This window comes from Phodopus roborovskii, unplaced genomic scaffold (genome assembly GCF_943737965.1).
Source record: "Phodopus roborovskii unplaced genomic scaffold, PHOROB, whole genome shotgun sequence".
Classification (NCBI taxonomy): domain Eukaryota; kingdom Metazoa; phylum Chordata; class Mammalia; order Rodentia; family Cricetidae; genus Phodopus; species Phodopus roborovskii.
Genome location: NW_026126550.1, coordinates 2,620,559 through 2,641,139, shown reverse-complemented (window position 1 = coordinate 2,641,139; position 20,581 = coordinate 2,620,559). Strand labels below are relative to the sequence as shown.

Below are 20,581 nucleotides of genomic sequence, written 5' to 3'. Positions count from 1 at the left end.
CTGGTCCATAAGAGTAGAGTTTTTAGGATGTTCACTATACTGTTCTTCAATTTTTTAATTTTCAAATTAAATTCAACAAATATTGCACACTTAAGCATTGTTGTTAACAAAATCTCAATTGTTTGGTTTTTTGTTTGTTTGTTTGTTTTTTAAATAAAGTCTGTGGAGCCAGATGCTGGGGTCAAAGCCTGCTTGCTCAGAGAGGCAGAGAAAGCACCCAGTTGACCTTCCTTCTCTACCATCACCCCAGAACCCCCCCAAAATGAATGTCTTTCCCTTCTACTTCCGGTGAATTGCTCTATCCATTCCCTTGACTCTATTTCTATGGTTTTTCCTTAAAAAATCCTATATTAACTTCCTGTCAACTGGTGTTTCCTCTGCCTCTTGACCCATGGTGTTTACAGTACTCAAGCAGACAGGTCTTAGATTAAAAGTGTGTGCTGGTGCTGAGTCACACCACAACTAGAAACAAGTTTTCCCAGTAAATAACACAAGCTAGAGGTTCACAGTGACAGTGTGATCAAATCTCCTGCAACACTCATGTGTTAGTGGTTTAGAATGTAGGGTGGAAGGGGAAGGAAATCATAATATAGCATCAGCCAATATGCTGACTATTTCATCATTTAGGGGAAATGAACTTACTTTACAAATCAATGCCACTGAATGTAGTTTAACCAACTGATATTCTTTCCCCTGGGTCTGTTTGTAGTTATTTCTCTTAAAATATTTTATTGTGTGCATTTACCTATTGGTAAAATAGTTGATTTGAATATGTATATATGTGTGGTATATGTGCAGGTGTGTGCATGTATGTTTGCAAGTGTGTGTGTGTGTGTGTGTGTGTGTACATGTGTACTCACGTAGAGACCAGACTTGACCTTGGGTGTGTGTGTGTGTGTGTGTGTGTGTGTGTGTGTGTGTGTGTGTACATGTGTACTCACGTAGAGACCAGACTTGACCTTGGGTGTGTGTGTGTGTGTGTGTGTGTGTGTGTGTGTGTGTGTGTACATGTGTACTCACGTAGAGACCAGACTTGACCTTGGGTATGTATCTTCCACAATCAATGTTCACCTTGTCTACTGAGATGGTATTTTTTTTTTTTCTTAAATATAGAGCTTGCTGATATGTCTAGCCTAGGTAGCCAGTTTGCTCAGGGTATCCCATTTCTGCCTCACCTACCACTTCCATAGGTACTGGGGATCAAAACTCTGGCAGGCACTTTACCCACCGAGCAATCTCCCCAGCTCCTAAAATAGGATTTTAAAAAACTTATTAATTTATTTTTATATTCCAATTCCAGTTCTCCTTCCCTCCTCTCCTCCTCCTACATGCCCCCTGCCCCCCCCCCTCACACTGCACCCTGTATCTGCTCCTTGGAGAGGATTTTTTTTTAAAGAAGAAAAATACATGCAGTAATTTGAGGTTGATAGAAAGAATACTGGGTAGGAGGTCAGGAGGCCTGGATTGGAGCATGGACTCTAAGATTTCCAGGCAGCACTGGGCTCTGATGCCGCCACCCCTGTGTTCTTCATGTGGGAAGAGTCATCTGCAAGTGCATGCATTTTGCATGCCTTTTGTGAGGTGGGGGCAGTCATTTTGATTGAACAGTTAGGTCAACTGAACAAAGACTAATTCTTTATAAATGTGCTAATACAGTCCTGCCTCTGTGTGTTCTAGTGTAGCCCTCCTGCATGATGCACAGACACCAGACATCAACTTAGGCTGCTGTTTTTGACAATCACTTTCCTTTTTGTTAGATTTTCTCCAAGAGCCCTTACAGAATGGCTTTGACGTCAGTTTGAATACTGAGACACTAGGACTGTTGGAAAAGCTTGGTGTAAGAGGGCGAACACAGAAGTAGATGTTTGGAAGTTGGTATTCAACGCATGATTGTGCTAGGCTGCCTTGTCAAATTGAGTGATAGAGCAATAAAAGAGAGACGTGGGCCTGGTGGTATAAGCCTATAATCTAACTCAGGAGGCTGAGGTAGAGGGAGTGCAAGTTCAAGACCAGGCTGAGCTACACAGTAAGTGTGTAATTAGTGAGATCTTGTGAAAAAATGTCTCAGTAGTAGAGCACTCACTTAGCACATGTGAGTCCGGAGTTTCTACCCTAGTGCCAGGGAGGGAAAATGCTGACTTTAGGAACAGAAGCTCAAACACAATGATAGTATTTATCAATTAACTGATACTATTTATCACTGACACTATTAATGAACTGATATTATTTATCAGTGAAGCTGACACTACTTATTGTAACTTCCTAGGAACACGAGAGATTCCACCAACACTGGGGAACAACAGTTGGATTTTAGAAGGAAAATATCTTCCTGAAGTAAATTCTAGAAAAACCTCAAACCAAATGTAGTTTATTTCAACTTTATTTCTATCCTAATATTCTCTTTGATCAGTAGCAACAACCCCCTGCCAAAAAAAGAAGGAAGGGGAACTAATATTAAGGATTAATTATTAAAATAGATTAGTCTCAATAGGCAAAATTGAAATATAAAATGGCATTGACTTTTCTGCCTCTGAAGATGTACAATGATGGATGGACAGAGAAGAGTTTAAATCCAAGGCCTTGCACCTCTGTCTCCACCATTGTTCTGATTTGGTAGAGCTCACATCATTGGCATCTGATATGGTTTGCACATTAAATGCCTCTGTGTGCACACAAAGCTTGTATGCCAAAGCTTATTGTGGGTGGACAGGGGGGAGTGGAAACTTTGGTAGGTAGGGTCTGGCTGGAGGAAGTGGGTTACTTTTCCACTTCCTCTTCCTCTTTTTACTTCCTGGCTTCCATGAGATGACCAACTTTCCTTTACCACTTCCTTCAGCCATAGTCTTGAAAGCAGAAAGCAATGGAGTCAGCTCAGTATGGGCCATGGCCTTTGAAAGTATGATCCAAAAGACATCCTTCCAGTCAGCCGTAATGGTGCATACTTCTAATCCAAGCAGAGGAGGTGGATCTCTGTGAGCCTGAGGACAGGCTGTTCTACACAGTGAGTTCCAGGACAACCAGGGCTATATTAAAGAGATCCTGTCTCAAAAAAACAAAAAGAAAGAAAAATCCTTCCACTTTAAGTTGATCAGGTATTTGTCACAACGGCTAGAGCATCTTAGAAATATACAGCCAGGCCCCTGCCACTCTCTCTTCCTGCTGCCTGCTGATCCAGATGTAGAACTCTTAGATAACTCTCCAGCACTATGTCTGCCTGCATGCTACAATGCTTTCCGTCATAACAACAATGGACTAGTCCCTCTGAAATGTAACTTGGCCCCAATTAAATGTTTTTCTTTATAAGAGTTGCCATGGTTATGGTGTCTCTTCACAGCAACAGAACCCTAACTAGGACACTAGGCAACCAGTAAATGGCTGTATACTTTAAAGGTGCACATAACTTTCAGTCATCTTCATATGGATGATCTACTTTGTAGATGATGCATGCCAAGATAGAGGGTAAGGAGGCTGCTCATTTCCACAAGAAATCCTGACCATTTCCTAGAAGGTGTAAGAGATTATGCCAGGTGCATTACATTGCTTGGACCTACTCATTCATGCTGTAAATAGGATCTAGAATATCCCCCAAGAGGTGTCTGTGAAAGGCCCAGCAGATGGCACTCATGGGTGGTGGCTCCTTTAGGAGGGAGGGCCAGTGAGAGGGAATCAGTCATTGGGGGAATGCCCTCCTAGAGCAGATTAGAGCCCTGACCCTCTATCCCTCTCTCTTTGCTTCTCCAGCACACACTCCTCTCTTGAGTTTTGTGGCCCTGGCTGAAAACTAGAGAGGCAAATGACTATGAACAGAAACCTCTGAAAACATGAATCAAAGCAGTCCTTTTCTCCTCCAAGTTGACATCCCAGGCATTTTTGACTTAGTGATGGGAAAATGACAGGTGTATTTCCTTTAGCAGTACATGGAGAAAGTGAACTTACTTCTCCTAAACCTAGTGACTGCTTTCAAAGAAATACTGAGCCAGGGCTGGAGAGAGGCTCAGCTATTAGGATTGGTCTCTCAGATCCCGGCCTGTTTCCAGACATGCAGGGTATCTCACAACTGTCATTAACTCTAGTTCCAAGGGATCTGATGCCCTCTCCCGATCCCCATGGCCACAAGATACACATGTAGTGTACATATACACAAATAGGGAAGCATACATACATAAAGGACAAAAAGCAGCATTGAAATGTGTTCCAACTCAGATGGGACATGTGGTGTGTTATATCTGCTATTGCTCTTACAGTCAGAGGGTGAGCAAGGTTACAAATGTCAAACACTGATAACTATTATTGTGTCATCATGCTGACACAGTAAAGGAATTATTCCCAGAAAATGACCAAAGATAGAAACAGACATGAATATCTACCCATCCCCACTAACCTGCATGACATTGCCCACGATGACACTGTCAATGGTTTCTGGTGGGACTTTGCCAGCAGCCAGGGCAGCCTTGGCAGCAAATTCAGTCAAGTCAGTAGCAGAGAAGTCCTTGAGAAGACCTCCATAAGCTCCAAAGGGTGTTCGCTTAGCAGCCACAATAAACACACCTAACGCATAGAGGAGAGATGTACAAGCAGTCACAGGTTAGTCAGCATCCCTAACATGTTCAAGTTACCTTTCCATGAAATTTCATGGTAAAGGACAATTAGGTAACTGAAGATCTTTGTCATCCAATAATTCAGAGAACCAACCACACAAACAGAAACAGAGTATCCAGTGCAGGGTCCAAGAACTACATTGTAAATAAATTCCCCTTAGACATTCTTACTCTGTTTACAACATTGTAAACATTTGAAAACTGAAATGCCTTTTCTCTGTGCTGAACCAAAGAATCTCCAATTTAGAGGGCACACTAGGTGGCCAAAAGTTGTGGGAGGTTAACTACCTACTTCCTAAGAACTCCATCTAGAATATTCCTGTCAAGAGGCTCTTTCTAACTTTCAATAAGAAAGTATACTCCCCCATGTAAAGCAGCATGCCCACAGACACACAGTAACAGTTTATGACTGTTCTCCATCTAAGCTGATTTGGATAAACCAAACCCACTTCTATCCATGTCTCTCCCTAAGAGAGACAGATAACACGATTTCTAGAACATATGGAGCACTGAATGACTTACATGTGCTACTGCTTCTGGAGTCACAGGATGACTTGAATGACAAATTTCCAAAGCCCTGAACTAACTCTCTCTCTCTCTCTGTGTGTGTGTGTGTGTGTGTGTTTTGCTATTGTTATCTTTTACTGAGTTACTGAGCAATAAAATGGGCAGATTTGGCTACCATTTACACACAAAATTCACCTGCAGTTGACTAATCTAAGGAACTCTCCAGACTTAGTGATTCTTTTCCCAGGTAAACAGAACGCATCCTTGCTGGGGCTGGGTTTACAGCTCAGTGGTAGAGTACTTGCCTAGCATGTGTGAGGCCCTGTGTTCAATCCTCAGTACAATAAATAAGTATGTGTTCTTATGCACTTAAATAATCATTCCTTTCCACCATTGCCAAAACCTTATGATTATACAATTCCAAAGCTACAGTGAGTGGCAAGCACTAGGGTTGTACAGTGAGATGATGGTGCTTGCTTCCAAGGCTGACTATACAAGTTTATTTCTGGCACCCATATGGTAAGATATACCCACAGGTACAACAGTGACAAGCATTTTGTAGGGTGACTAACTGCTTTCTGGTTGAATTTAAGGCCTTCTCCTTAGGAGGAAACTCAAGCATGGTACTATAAATTTGGACAAGAACCAATGGTTGGAGAGCTCACAGTCTCCAGGAGTGGGCCTACTGTTTGCTAAATGGACATAGCATAAGCTGCCTTCTAAATTCCTGTCTCTATACATCAACAAGTTAGTGCAGCATTCAGATCTTCAGAGGAGTTTCCTTGTGTGGTAGATGGCATTTAATGCAGAAAGGTGAAGTATCACTGGCACACTCAGCCACAAAAGTCCCTACTGTCCTTCCCCCAGGCTCAGGGACCATTGTGGAAGAGGAGGAGGCTGAAAGGCTCTAAGAACCAGGGGTCCGGGAGGATCAGAGACAATGTCTTCTGGACATGATAGGACCACTGTCCTGGTGAACTCACAGCAGTTGAGACTGCCTTCCACAGGAAGGAACCAGGCAATCAGCATGATGGAGGAGCTCAGGAGATCCCTCCTCTGAGAACCTTCTGACAGCTGCTGGCTTCTAAGGTAGGAGGAACCAGTTCTCTTTAAGGGTGTGTATTACTTTTCTGGTTCTGTGATAAAAACACCATGACCAAGGAGTTTATTTTGGTTTAAGGTTCTAGAAAGACAAAAGCCCACCATGGTGGAGACTCATGGCAGGAAGTAGCAGGCATGGCAGGAAGCAGAGAGAGTGAACTACACCAGGGACAAGGCTATAAACTGGTGGTTGTCAATCTGGATCGTGGCCCTTTGGGGAGTTGGTTGTACATCAGAGATCCTGCATATCAGACATTTAATGATTTATAACAGTAGCAAAATTACAGTTATGAAGTAGCAATTAAATAATGTTATGGGCAGGGGTCACCACAGCATGAGGAATTGTATTAAAGGGTGCCAGCATTAGGAAGGTTGAGAAACACTACTGTGAACTCTCAGTGCCTGCTTCTGAGTCATGCACTTCCTCCAGCAAGGCTACACCTCCCACAATCTCCCAGACTGGAGACCAAGTGTTCAAATCTGTGAAACTATGGGGGACACACAGTTCTCATCCAGGCCATCAAAGTGCAGCTATTAGTAGATTGATCACACTTCAGTACATGGCCCCATACCCATGAGTAATTTATTGGCAGCACAGTTCAGACTCTGAAGTTATTCAAACAGTAGGGGGAAAAAAAAAAAAAAGACATGAAGTTAGGAGGGGATAGGAAGTGGGGTGTGAATCTGGGAGGAGCTTGAGGGAAGACTGGGGGTGAAAATTATCTAAACACAATTGTAAGAAAATCTTAAAGAAGTAATGAAAATAAATTTTGAAGAATGGGCAAAGGCTCTGACCAAACAGTTCATCAAAGAAAACACACAGATGGCAAACAAGCATATGCAAAGATGCTCAACAAGAAAGGTTATTCATGTAAATTAAAACTGTGTTACAACCACACAATGGTTCCCATGGCTAAAACCCAAATACTGACACCATCAAATACTAGAGAGGCTGTGTGGCAACAGAAAGCCATTTACTGTCCGTGGAAGACAAGATAATACACTTTGGAAGACAGTTTACCCATTTCATAAAAAAACATAGCTTAGGTCCACTCGGAGTTCCTGCAGGCAAGATCCTTGACCCCCAAATCCTGGCCTCTGCCAAAGAACCAGGTCTCAGCTGGAAAGCACCAGTTTCCAGTGAGATCCCACTACCCTGCAAAACCTTCTCAAGTTCCAGCTCAGCCCTCATCCTCTTCCGCCAGCTATTGGCCAGAGCTATTGGCCAGAGCTATTGGCCAGAGGACCACTGTGAGTACCTGCTGGCATCTTCTTCTGGATCCTCATCCTTGACCCCATCCCTGGATCCCTGTCTGCGGAGAAACCTCCTAGAGAGCTTGGACCACACAGAGCTACAGATATTGAATCTCAGACCCACATAAGCCCATCAGGGAAGTACCATAGAGAGAGGGAAGAGACACCACCAACACCTACTGGAAGAAACTATCTGAAGAAGGCAATACAAGAGAACACCTAACAACAGAAAGACAAACATGACACCACCAGAATCTAGGGAATCTACACCAACTAGAATGGAACACAACAACAAAGCAGAGGAAGCAGAAGGGTACAACTTAAAAATTACCATCACAAAAATGATAGAGGCCCTCAAAGAAGATGTGAGAAAATCCCTTAAAGAAATGGAGGAAAAAACAAACAAAAAAGTGGAAGAAATGAACAAATTCCTTAAGGAAAGTACAGAAAGCCAAGAAAAAACAATTAACCAGGTGAAGGAAACGGTTCAAGACTTGAAAACTGAAATTGAGAAAATAAAGACAACACAAACGGAAGGAATGCTGGAAATTGAAAAGCTGGGCAAAAAATCGACAACTACGGACACAAGCATAACCAATAGAATACAAGAGATGGAAGAGAGAATCTCAGGCGCAGAAGATAAACTAGAAGAAATAGATTCATCGACCAAGAAAACCATAAATCCAACAAATCCTTAACACAAAACATCCAGGAAATGTGGGACACCATGAAAAGGCCAAACCTAAGAATAATAGGCATAGACGAAGGTGAGGAAGCCCAGCTCAAAGGTGCCAAAAACATATTCAACAAAATCATCGAAGAAAACTTTCCAAATCTGAAGAAGGATGTGCCCATGAAAGTACAAGAAGCATACCGAACCCCAAATAGGCTGGACCAAAGAAAAAAGACCCCTCGACATATAATAATCAAAACACCTACCATACAGAATAAAGAAAGAATATTAAGAGCAGTGAAGGAAAAAGGACAGGTAACATATAAAGGCAGACCTATCAAAATTACACCTGACTTCTCCATGGAAACCCTCAAGGCCAGAAGATCCTGGATAGATGTTCTAAAAATATTAAGAGAACACGGATGCCAGCCTAGGCTACTATATCCAGCAAAACTCTCAATCAATATAGATGGAGAGAACAAGGCATTTAATGACAAAAACAGATTTTCCCAATATGTATCTACAAATCCAGCCCTACAGAAAGTATTGGAAGGAAAATTCCAACCCAAGGAAGGTAACTACGCCCACAAAAACGTAGGCAACAGATAATCCAACTACACCAGAAACCAAGGGTGAAGCAGAACAAATATATTCACAATACCACTGCCAACAACAAACCTATATCAAACAAGCATCAACAATCAATGGTCCTTACTCACCCTCAACATTAATGGTCTTAACTCACCTATAAAAAGACACAGGCTAACAGAATGGATACAAAGACAGAATCCATCCTTCTGCTGCATACAAGAAACACATCTTAGCTTCAAAGATAGACATTACCTCAGGGTAAAGGGTTGGGAAAAGATTTTCCAATCAAATGGAAATAAGAAGCAAGCAGGCGTAGCTATCCTAATATCTAACAAGTTAGACTTCAAACCAAAATTAGTCAAAAGTGATGAAGACGGTCATTTCATATTCATCTCAGGAGAAATCCATCAACACAAGTCTCAATTCTGAACATCTATGCCCCTAATATAAAGTCACCCACATTCGTAAAAGAAACACTACTAAAACTCAAAGCTCATATAAAACCTCACACACTTATAGTGGGAGACTTCAATACACCACTCTCAACACTAGACAGGACCACAAATCAGAAACTCAACAAAGAAACAAAAGAATTAACAGAAGTTATGTCTCAATTGGGGTTAACAGACATCTATAGAACATTCCATCCAAAGACAAAAGAATATACCTTCTTCTCTGCTCCACATGGAACCTTCTCTAAAATCGACCACATACTAGGAGACATAACAAACCTCAACAGATACAAGAGAATAGGAATAGTCCCCTGTATCTTATCGAACCACCATGCTTTAAAACTGGAATTCAGCAACAACACAAATAGCAGAAAACCTGCAAACTCATGGAAACTGAACAATGTGCAATTGCACCACTCCTGGGTCAAAGAAGAAATAAAGAAAGAAATTAAAGACTTTCTAATATTCAACGAGAATGAGGATACAACATAACCGAACTTATGGGACACCTTGAAAGCAGTGCTACGAGGGAAGTTCATTGCACTAAGTGCCCATATGAAGAAAACAGAGGATAGTCACATAAGAGAATTAACAGCCCAACTGAAAACCTTAGAACAGAGAGAAGCGAATTCACCCCGCAGGAGTAGATGCCAGGAAATAATCAACTTGAGGGCTGAAATCAACAAAATAGAAACCAGGAAAACAATACAAAAAAAATCAATGAAACAAAGAGTTGGTTTTTTGAAAAAATCAACAAGATAGACAAACCTTTATCCAAATTAACGAAAAAGCAGAGACAGAACATGCAAATTAACAAAATCAGAAACGAAATGGGGAATATAACAACAGACACAGAGGAAATCCAGACAATTTTCAGGTCATACTTTGAAAATCTGTATTCCACAAAAATTGAAAAGTCAAAGGAAATGGACAAGTTTCTGGATAAGTATCACTTAACAAATTAAATCAAGAACAGACAAACAACTTAAATAGACCTATAACCCTCAATGAAATAGAAGCAGTCATCAAAAGCCTTCCAACCAAAAAAAGTCCAGGGCCAGATGGATTCAGTGCAGAATTCTACCAGACATTCAAGGAAGAACTAATACCACTACTCCTCAAACTGTTCCACAAGATAGAAACAGAAGGTTCATTGCCAAACTCTTTTTATGAGGCCACAATAACTTTGGTACCCAAACCTCACAAAGACAAAACTAAGAAAGAAAACTACAGACCAATATCCCTGATGAACATCGATGCAAAAATACTTAATAAAACACTGGCAAACCGAATTCAAGAATACATCAGAGAAATCATCCACCATGACCAAGTAGGCTTCATACCTGGAATGCAGGGATGGTTTAACATACGAAAATCTATCAACGTGATCCACCATATAAACAAACAGAAAAAGAAAAACCATAGGATTATCTCCCTAGATGCGGAAAAAGCCTTTGACAAAATCCAACACCCTTTCATGATAAAGGTATTGGAGAGGTCAGGGATAACAGGAACATACCTAAATATAATAAGAGCAATTTACAGCAAACCAACTGCCAACATCAAACTGAATCGAGAGAAACTTAAGCCAATTTCTCTAAAATCAGGAACAAGACAAGGCTGTCCTCTCTCTCCATATCTCTTCAATATCATACTAGAAGTTCTAGCTAATGCTATAAGACAACAAAAGGAGATCAAGGGGATCCAAATTGGAAAGGAAGAAGTCAAACTGTCTCTATTTGCAGATGATATGATAGTTTACATAAGCGACTCAATAAACTCTACCAGGGAACTCCTACAGCTGATAAACACCTTCAGCAAACTAGCAGGATACAAGATAAACTCAAAAAATCAGTTGCCCTATTTTTTTCAGACGACGAAGAGGCAGAGAAAGAAATCAGAGAAACATCACCCTTACAATAGCCACAAGCAACATAAAGTATCTTGGTGTAACGCTTACCAAACAAGTAAAAGACCTATATAATGAGAACTTTGTGACTCTAAAGAAAGAAATTAAAGAAGATACCAGAAAATGGAAAGATCTCCCATGCTCTTGGTTAGGTAGGATTAACATAGTAAAAATGGCAATCTTACCAAAAGCAATCTACAGATTCAATGCAATCCCCATTAAAATCCCACCACAATTCTTCACCAACCTTGAAAGGATAATAATCAACTGTATATGGAAAAACAAAAGACCCAGGATAGCCAAAACAACCCTATACAATAAAAGAACTTCAGGAGGCATCACCATTCCTGACTTTAACCTCTACTACAGAGCTATAGTTCTGAAAACAGCCTGGTATTGGCATAAAAATAGACAAGTAGACCAATGGAATCGAATTGAAAATCCTGATATTAATTCATGCACCTATGAACACCTGATTTTCAACAAAACAGCAAAAATTATACAATGGGGCGAGGAAAGCATCTTCAACAAATGTTGCTGGCATAATTGGATGAGGGTGTGTAGAAGACTGCAGATAGACCCATGTCTGTCGCCATCCACAAAACTCAAGTCCAAATGGATCAAAGACCTCAACTTCAATCCAGCCACATTGAACCTCTTAGAAGAGAAAGTAGGAGGTACCCTTGAACAAATTGTTATAGGAGACCGCTTCTTGAACATAACTCCAGGGGCACAGACACTGAAAGAAACAATTAATAAATGGGACCTCTTCAAACTTAGAAGCTTCTGTAAGGTAAAGGACACAGTCAACAAGACCAAACGGCAGCCCACAGACTGGGAAAAGATTTTCACCAATCCTCTATCCGACAAAGGGCTGATCTCCAAAATACACAAAGAACTCGGGAAACTAGTCAACAAAACGCCAAATAACCCTATTAAAAAATGGGGTACAGAACTGAAGAAAGAATTCTCAATGGAGGAAATCAAAAAGGCTGAAAGAAAATGCTCCACATCCTTAGCTATCAGGGAAATGCAAATCAAAACAACTTTGAGATACCATCATACCCCTGCCAGAATGGCTAAAATTAGAAACACCAGTAATGACTTATGTTGGAGAGGATGTGGAGAAAGTGGAACACTCCTCCACTGCTGGTGGGAGTGCAAACTCATACAGCCATTTTGGAGATCAGTATGGCGGTTCCTCAGGAAAATGGGAATTAGTTTACCACAGGACCCGGCAATCCCCCTCTTAGGCATATACCCAAAGGATTCACATCCATGCAACAAAGACATCTGTTCAACTATGTTCATAGCAGCACTATTTGTAATAGCAAGAACCTGGAAGCAACCTAGATGCCCCTCAATTGAAGAATGGTTAATGAAGATGTGGCACATCTACACAATGGAATACTACTCTGAAGAAAAAAATAATGGTATCTTGAAATTCGCAGGCAAGTGGATGGCACTTGAAGAAACCATCCTGAATGAGGTAACCCAGTCACAAAAAGAGGAACACAGTATGTGTACTCACTCATATATGGATTTTAGACCTAGATCAAATGGTCACCGGCCTATATTTCACATCACCAGACAAACTAGGATACAAGGTGTATTCTAAGAGATTCATATAAAGTCCCTCACAGAACTGGGAAGGGACAAGTCCCCCAGAGCTCAGGTGAAGTGGGGGAGGACAGCTCATGGAGAGAGAAGTAGGAGAAAATGAGGGGGAGGAGAGGAAGGTATGTGCGACCAGGAGGATTGAGCCTGGTTAGGAATGGAGGATAGGAGAGAGAGAGAGACAGAGACAGAGAGAGAGAACATAGGAGAGGGAGCCAATATTCGTTTGAGGATAAAATTGAACACAAAGAAAGGTCGAGAGAACTACAAGACTGCTCCCAACTAACAATCTCAGCTTCCATGGAAAGGCTATCATAAATGCCCTTCCAGGAGAGTGAGATCAATAACTAACTTCTCCATGAAGCCCTCAACTAATGCCTGTTGAAAACAGGATCAAACACCCATACATAAACACTGAGTCAAACTAGAACCCAGATGAAGATGGAGAGGACAAGACCATGCGACAGAAACACATAGAGACAGCTTACCTGAACAAGGAGGAGATGACGGCCACTAGACTGATAACTGGGAAGCCAGCATGGGACTGACTCAGGCCCCCCTGAATATGGGTCTCAGCCAGAAGGACTGAGCAGTCTGGGAGACCTCAGACAGTGGAGCCAGGATGTATCCCTGGTGCACAAAAGGATTTTGCAAACATATCCCCCATGGAGGGATGACTGCCTTAATCTAGAGACAGGAGAGAAGCCCTAGTCCCTACTTCACAGGACCTGTCAGATCTACATGACCCCAACTGGATGGCATTCCCCTACATATGGAATTGGGGTGGGGGGATGGGAGGGGAGGGTGTTTAGAGTGCATGTGAGAGGGCAGAGAGGGTAAAAGGGAGGGAAGGAGAGAGGGAGGGCTGGGGGGAGGGAGGGAGGGAGAGGGAACTGGGATCGACATGTAAAATAATAAATTAAATTAAAAAAAAATGCTTTGACTCCAAAATTTAAGTTGAAGGACAAGTTACTGGGGAAAAGGACTTCTATTTTTTTGTTTCCACAGAAAATAAAAAGATGTGGATTCCTTCCAGACTATTGTGGTTTGATCACGCCAGACCGCCAGATACAGAGTACAAGCTGATCCTACATTCAAAACAGCTGGACAAAACAGCCCTACAGACTATAGCCAGGATATCTGAATCTTCTTCGAATCCCCCAAGACAGCGCCCCTTACCAGCAGGAAGTAGTTTGGAAAGAACGACGCCCAAATTCCCAAATATTGTGTACAAATTTTTTTTTCATTTTATTGGACTTTGTTATATAAAATTAAATTAAAAAAAATCCAAAAAAAACATAGCTTAACCACATGCTCTAGAGATTCTGAGACTTAGCATTTTCCCAAGTGATTTGAAAGCCTACACACATGGATGATCTTTGACATGTAATATATCTAAGTGTCATATATAAGATGGAATTCTATTTTGACAATAAAATACATAATCTTTTGTACACACTGCTAAGTGAAATGAAGTCAGTCTGAAAATGCCACACACTATATGTTCTTACTTCACAATGTGTGGAAAAGGCAACACTACAGATAGTACAAAAATAAGAACTGGGGAAAGGGCTCAGAGACAGGAGGGAACAGGTGGGACATGGAATTTTTAGGGCCAAAAAATCTTTCTCTGCATTATGGGGATGATATGTGCCATTTATACATTTGTCAAAACTCAAAGCACTGAGTCTAACAAAGTGTGGACCTTGATGTAAATTATGGACTTTGGTAAATAACAATGTGTCAATATTAGCTAATCAGTTGTAACAAATGTAATGCAGGCATGATGGTGCACACCTTTAATCCCAGAAGCATTTAGGAGCCAAAGGTAGGCGAATCTCTAAATTCAAGGCCATCCTTGTCTACAGAGCTCCAGGACAGCCAGTGGCTTCAAAGAGAAACCCTGTCCCAAGAAAACCAAAAACCAACAACAACCCCCCCAGAAAACAAAACACCACCCCCAATCAAACAAAACAAACAAAACCCCCAGACGTTCCATGGTAATGCCAGGCTTACCATGGTAATGATGTTAACTATTAGGCAAATTGCCATATAGTAATGGGCTGTACATTCTGTAAATTCCAAACTGCTCAACAAAAGTCTATTACAAAAAAGTAAGTGCACCAACAGCTGTTATAGTACCACAGTGATGAAAAGGAATCGGAAGAAAACAATATGAAGAAATACAAAATGTAAATTCTCTAAATTTGGTAAAATTCAAATTTATAGGTTCAAATTTAATGAAGCCCAAACAGAATATACATTTCACATACACCTTCCTCCCACACCCTGGCACATTACTGTGAAACTTTTGAAATCCCAAAACAAGGATTTTAAGAAGATTTTTATTTTAATTATTGAGTGTAGTACCCATGGAAGAAAGGGGGAGTGGGCTGAGCCAGAGTTACTAATGTGATGGGTGTGTTGGGATCAAATTTCAGGTTCTCTCCAAGACCAGTACATGCTCTTAACCACTGAGCCATCTCTCCAGCCCCACAACAAGGGGATTTTAAACACTGAGTGATGGGGTGGGTACCTTATGTACATGGAAAATGGAATGATCATAGATGATCTTGAAGAAAAAAAAATGAGGCTAATTTCAAGTTTCTTCACAAGTCCCTTTCATTAATACATATGAAGTATTAATAGTGAAATAAGTGATATTAACAAAGAAGAATGTGGGGAAATAAAACCAATTCCATAAACTTCCCTTTCCCTGTATTACTGCTTCTTCCTAGTGATCCTGACTACAAACTCATTCTAACTATATTAGTCCAACTATTTAAAACATAACCTGGCATGTGATACAAAGATGAAATCTTACAGGGTTATTTCATAAGCCATTTCAATACCAAGCCAATATGTGGATATTTAAAGGTCTAGAAAACTTTAATATTAAATTAAAATCTAAAGTGCTCTGAGAATTCATATGCCAAAAACTTCTAAATGACAATACCAAACAAAAAGCCTTAAGATAGGAGACATTAATCCAAAGAACATGGAATCAGAACCTCAGGGGGAAACATAAACTGTATCGACTTGAGTGTGAACTTTACTACATAAGTTCTCATTTTGGGGAATAACTATCAACAACAACCAAGGAAAACTGCTAGTCATCCATTTGTTTCAAAAGTAAATTGGCAGCGCTGCCTGCTTGCTTGAAGGGTTCTGAACCTTTCCAACACAGCTATGGGAGAGTAGAATTAACACTACCAGGTGAATTTTCTTGCCAAAGAATGAAGTAAGTGGTTGTTAACAGTGTTTCTCAACCTTTGGGTTTGGGTCACCACCCCTTTGATTCACAACCCTTTCACAGGTGTTGATTAAGATCATTGGAAAACAGATATTTATATTACGATTCATAACTGTAGCAAAATTACAGTTATAATAAAGTATCAAAGAAAATAATTTTGTGGTTGGGTCACCATAGCATGAGGAACTGTGTCAAAGGGTTGGAGCATTAGGAAGGTTGAGAACCGCGCCAGAGTCACTCAAATGTGTCTTCCTTAGAACACTCAGTCCTGTGGCCTTAGTCCTCACCAGCCTCATCTTCTAACTAGCCCATAGCAGTCACTACTTCAGGCTTAAGGTTTTCTGCTCATGCTCGCTACCTGCTACCTGCCTGTGACAGGCCATCACTTGCATTTCTGGACATTCATGTCCTAGTGAAAGGCAGGGAAATGGAAAGACATCAACACAATCTAACACACACACACACACACCTTTTATTTCTTTAACACGGACATTGCTTTTCCTTAATATGTTTGCTGTTTTCGTTAAAATTTCAAAGGAGTCTGTATGATCAGAAAAGTGTGGCAACAGTGATACCCTGCATATTATCCCACATTTCACTTGGCTAAGTCACATGTCTCTTAGGCTCCTTTGACTTCCAGATGCCACTAACCAGTGCCTGCTGACATCTCCCCTTTATGTACTTCATAGGCTTCAAAAGCTTCATCCAAAACGAATTCTCAATCGTTCCAAGCCTTTCTTCCCCAGTCCCCACCCCCACCCCCCAAACCAAGTAATATCGCCCACAGTAAAGAAGTTCCACAGGACCGAACTTCTTGTCACTTGACCCTTCCTTCACATTTACCCACCACACTCTATCTATCGCCACCTTACTGTCAAACTCGAGTCACAAGAGTCAAAGTTATTGCCTGACGGCCTTTATTTTAAAAGCAGCGCCAGAGCCTGGAGGAAATCGAGACAAGAGTAGCGACCACTGTGCCCTCCGGGTTTGAAACGTTGCCTTGCCTAGCAGTGCCCTGGGTTTATGCTAACCCCCCGCAGAGCCCACTTTGTATTTGCATCACCAAAATGGTTTTAATGTCACGTGAAGTCTTCTCCTACCTCCGGGATTTGATATGCATTCTTTCACCCTCATGGTCAACAGAGACTCGGGTCTCTAAGTTAAAATTCCGTTTCCTGTGATGAGTTGCTACGAAAAAGGAGTTTGGCATTTCTTAAAACAATAACCCTGTAGTTATGTACTGAGGGCCTGCACTTGTCTGCAGTCGCTCCCATTAAAGGAACGGAAGAGAAAAGGAGTAAGATGGAGTTTCTCAATTATTTTGAGGGGTCAGGACACCCCAGTGGAGGTTCCCTGAAGCCCCTTGGGGAATATTATGTTCCCGCACACGGTGGCTGAGACAGGCCTCCGCGCTTCGGTGCACACCTGCTCTGGCCCAGGCCACCGAGGGTTTCTGGCACCACCACGTTTTCCCGCAGAGTTAAGAAAGAATTCACTATCACGCCAGCGACCTCCAAGGTCAGGAGCATAGCCAATCCTGGTCTTTAGCCTGTCCTCTGGAAACCGCACCGAAATCCCTGTCGCCCGTGCCTTCTGCGGAGTTTCCTCCTCAATGCAAACAATGTCCGCCCGACCCTGGTCCCGGGAATGACCAGCACCCGCCAGCCACCTCGGCCTGCCCGCAGAGCTCAGGAGCCGAAGCCCGGGATCAGGGTCACCAAGGGCGCGGGGCTCACCTCGTAGCAGCGCCATGGTAAAGCTCAGTTACTCCGCGGGGCAGTCACGACGTCGCAGGGGCACCCTCCCTAGCCTAGCCTTAAGAGTGTGGGCGGCGCCCCGCGAGGCCGCGCCCCTGCCCTTTCCCCTACATCCCTCCCCCCACGCCAGCTCCCCAACTCCAGCGCCGCCAGGGTCAAGGTTACCCTAATCCTTGCTACTCCTGCCCGGCGCCCCTCCCCTGGGAACCAGGGATGACCCGGCCACACACCCATCTGGCCTATCCCTGGCTTCTAAAACCCCGCCCTCGGTCCGTCTCTAGGGGCGAGCTTGGCAGAATAGAGTTGGCGCCAAGACCCCAATCTCCCTCCTCCCCCCCGCAGACGGGAAGTGGGCGGGCCGACGGCAGGGGGCGGGGCTGGCGGCGTTGCGCTGGGATCGGCTGACCCTGCGCCTGCGCAGTCCGATGGCTGGGGCCCTGCTTTGTCTAGGGGGCTTCAACAGCGGGTAGCTGGGCGTCTAGAGAAAGGGTGGGGAGCTCGGTAGAGCAGGGCGCGACTGGGTCCCCGACCCAGCCCCGTGTGAGCCCGAGGTATTTTCCTTATATGATCAGGCCTCACGTGGCCGGCGCTGCTGGTCTGGAGCCTGAGAGGATTATGAAAACGTGGCAGGTGATGGGGCCCGGGGACCCGGCGCGGGGAGCTGAGGGATGAGGGGCCGAGGGGGAGGTGATGCTGGGTGGGGGGCTCCGGTTTAGGGATGCCCACGCTGCCTGTTTGAGCCCTGCCGATGATGACGTGACCACTGCGCAATCTGAGTTCTGGGAACCAGGTGATGGAGTGTGCTGCGAACACTGAGGCCGGGCGAGCAGGAGGCGGCCTGGGCAGGGAGGGGAGGTTGAGAGCACAGGCCCGCTTCCCGACACCCGGCACCGAGCAGCCTGGAAATGGGAACAGGGCGTGGGTGCGCTGTTGCTTAGTTTTAACTCCTCAGACTGCCTGCTCCACGATCTAGCCTTGTGTATGTGGTGGGGACTGTGATTTAAACCTAATCCTTTTCCCTCCTCTCTCTTTTTTTTTTTTTTGTTTGTTTATTTATTTGTTTTGAAGACAGGGTTTCCTGCTGTTCTGGAACTCATCTTGTAGACTAGGCTAGCTTCAAGCTACAAGATCGGCCTAAATGCTGAGATTAAAGGCGTGCCCCACTACTCATAGCTTTAACTTAATTTTGTGTATGTGTGAAAACTTTAAAGAATGCAGAAATGTGGAAAGGTTTGTGCAAGGAAGCTACTGTTTGCAATTTCACACCTACTCATTAAAACCTTATTTAAAAAAAAAAAAGTTGAGTTTACTTCATCCTGAGAACCCTTGAGCACAAGTTTATTTACAGCTCTCTTTGGAGTTTTCATGCATGCCTACATGCCTACAAAGCTCAAGCTAGGCGAACAAATATCTGCGCTCTTGCATGTGTTCCTCTATTTTATTCTCCTTCCAAGTCACCACTAAGAGGGGCTTCCAGGTTTACCATGAAAAGTTAGTACATACTCAGACAGGTATGTGTATATCTGCAGTTTCAGTATCAGAAAAGGAAGTGAGGTGCTCTCTTAACCAGATGATCAAACTTAGAATCACCAATAAGATCATGGACTCCCTTGTGAGGAGAACATAATTCACTTAAGTAGGATTCCTCCCCGGAATGGCCTGAATCTAATCACAGCAAGACAACCCCAAAATTAATTGGCAGTAGGAGACTGGCTTTTGGAGGCTTTGTTTTGTTTTGTTTGTAGTCATGCACAGAAATGTTTAGTTGCAGTATCTACGACTAAAGTCATTCAGGAATAGAGATGCATATAAACAGTAAGAAGAAAAATAAGTGGCAAAAATATTACTGAGGAATGGGAAAGTGTATTATACTCTGTACTGTTTTCCCATTTATGGAGACTTACGGAAAGGGGGAGGGAGTATCTTTTAACCAAGCTACAAAATTACTTAGAAGTATCTCTAAAGTAGTTAGTTATTTAGACAGGTACACCTGTAACACTATACCTTCCAAAATGTTACAGGGGCCTCCACAACAGACTTCTAAGATCCCAGCCTGGTATTGTGTCCTTACAGGTTAAGCCTCCAATGTTTTTAGAGATGCAGTGTTATCTCTTTCTGTAGTTAATTTTGGAGGGGAAGATACAGTGTTAACAAAGTTGGAAATTAGTGAATCCATTCCAAATCTATAAATTCTACGGTTAAGATCGTCCAGGATCTCAGCTGTGCGGCTCCGTCCTTCCTCCCACTCTTTCTGAGTCATTTTTCCATGCTTTCCTATAATCAGCATTGACAGGAGGTACAGTACTGGCAGCAGAGGAAAGCAAGCAAAGTCCTTTGGAGCTGCAGTAGTTTTACAACAAATGTATGATTGTGAGTCTGTGGTGCATACCTATAATCATAGCACTTGAGAGGCTGTGGAAGATAGGAAGTCCATCATGTCAGCATGGACTACATAGTAGGACCTGTGTCAAACCCCAACCCCTATAGTGACAGTGCAAGTGGAAAGCTTGCACATACACACAGTCTGCCTTGGTGAGAACTTTAATTATAAGGCAAATAATAGCTTGGGTATGGTTTTTACTTATAGCAAGTATTTGCTCTCCAGGAAGTTCAAGTTGTCAAACAAGGATAAACAAACTATAGACATGAAGTGATAGATGTTGATTTGAGAGCTTGCTTATTTTAAGTTTACCCTGTCTTGATGAGTTCCAGTAGCTGCGAGGCATTGTCTTAGACATGAGTTGAAAGTGTTTTTCTTCTCTATTTGTCTCAGGCTATTTGCAGATTCTTATAAGCCTTTCTTAAAATGTCATGTACCAATACAGAACAAATCTTGATACATCCTTGAGTACAAGGTCACTCTGTAAAG

General features: G+C 42.6%; 1 protein-coding gene and 2 non-coding genes across 3 annotated transcripts in view; 2 read left to right on the top strand and 1 right to left on the bottom strand.

The window, feature by feature from the left end:
- Positions 1-17,768, bottom strand: part of Acaa2 (acetyl-CoA acyltransferase 2) — a 36,048-nt gene extending 18,280 nt beyond the window's left edge. The window contains exons 1-2 of the mRNA XM_051201261.1: positions 17,692-17,768; positions 4,382-4,548 (exon numbers count right to left, since the gene is read on the bottom strand). Of these exons, the coding sequence (XP_051057218.1) occupies positions 4,382-4,548; positions 17,692-17,707 (183 nt within the window). The 5' untranslated portion in view covers positions 17,708-17,768. The remainder of the gene's footprint in view (positions 1-4,381; positions 4,549-17,691) is intronic.
- Positions 17,769-18,226: 458 nt separating this feature from the next.
- On the top strand, positions 18,227-18,366 carry LOC127234386 (small Cajal body-specific RNA 17). The gene has a single exon (XR_007835584.1). It is a non-coding gene; the product is annotated as a small Cajal body-specific RNA 17 (non-coding RNA).
- An 88-nt stretch (positions 18,367-18,454) lies between these two features.
- On the top strand, positions 18,455-18,533 carry LOC127234385 (small Cajal body-specific RNA 18). Its single transcript, XR_007835583.1, has one exon. It is a non-coding gene; the product is annotated as a small Cajal body-specific RNA 18 (non-coding RNA).
- Positions 18,534-20,581: the final 2,048 nt, after the last annotated feature.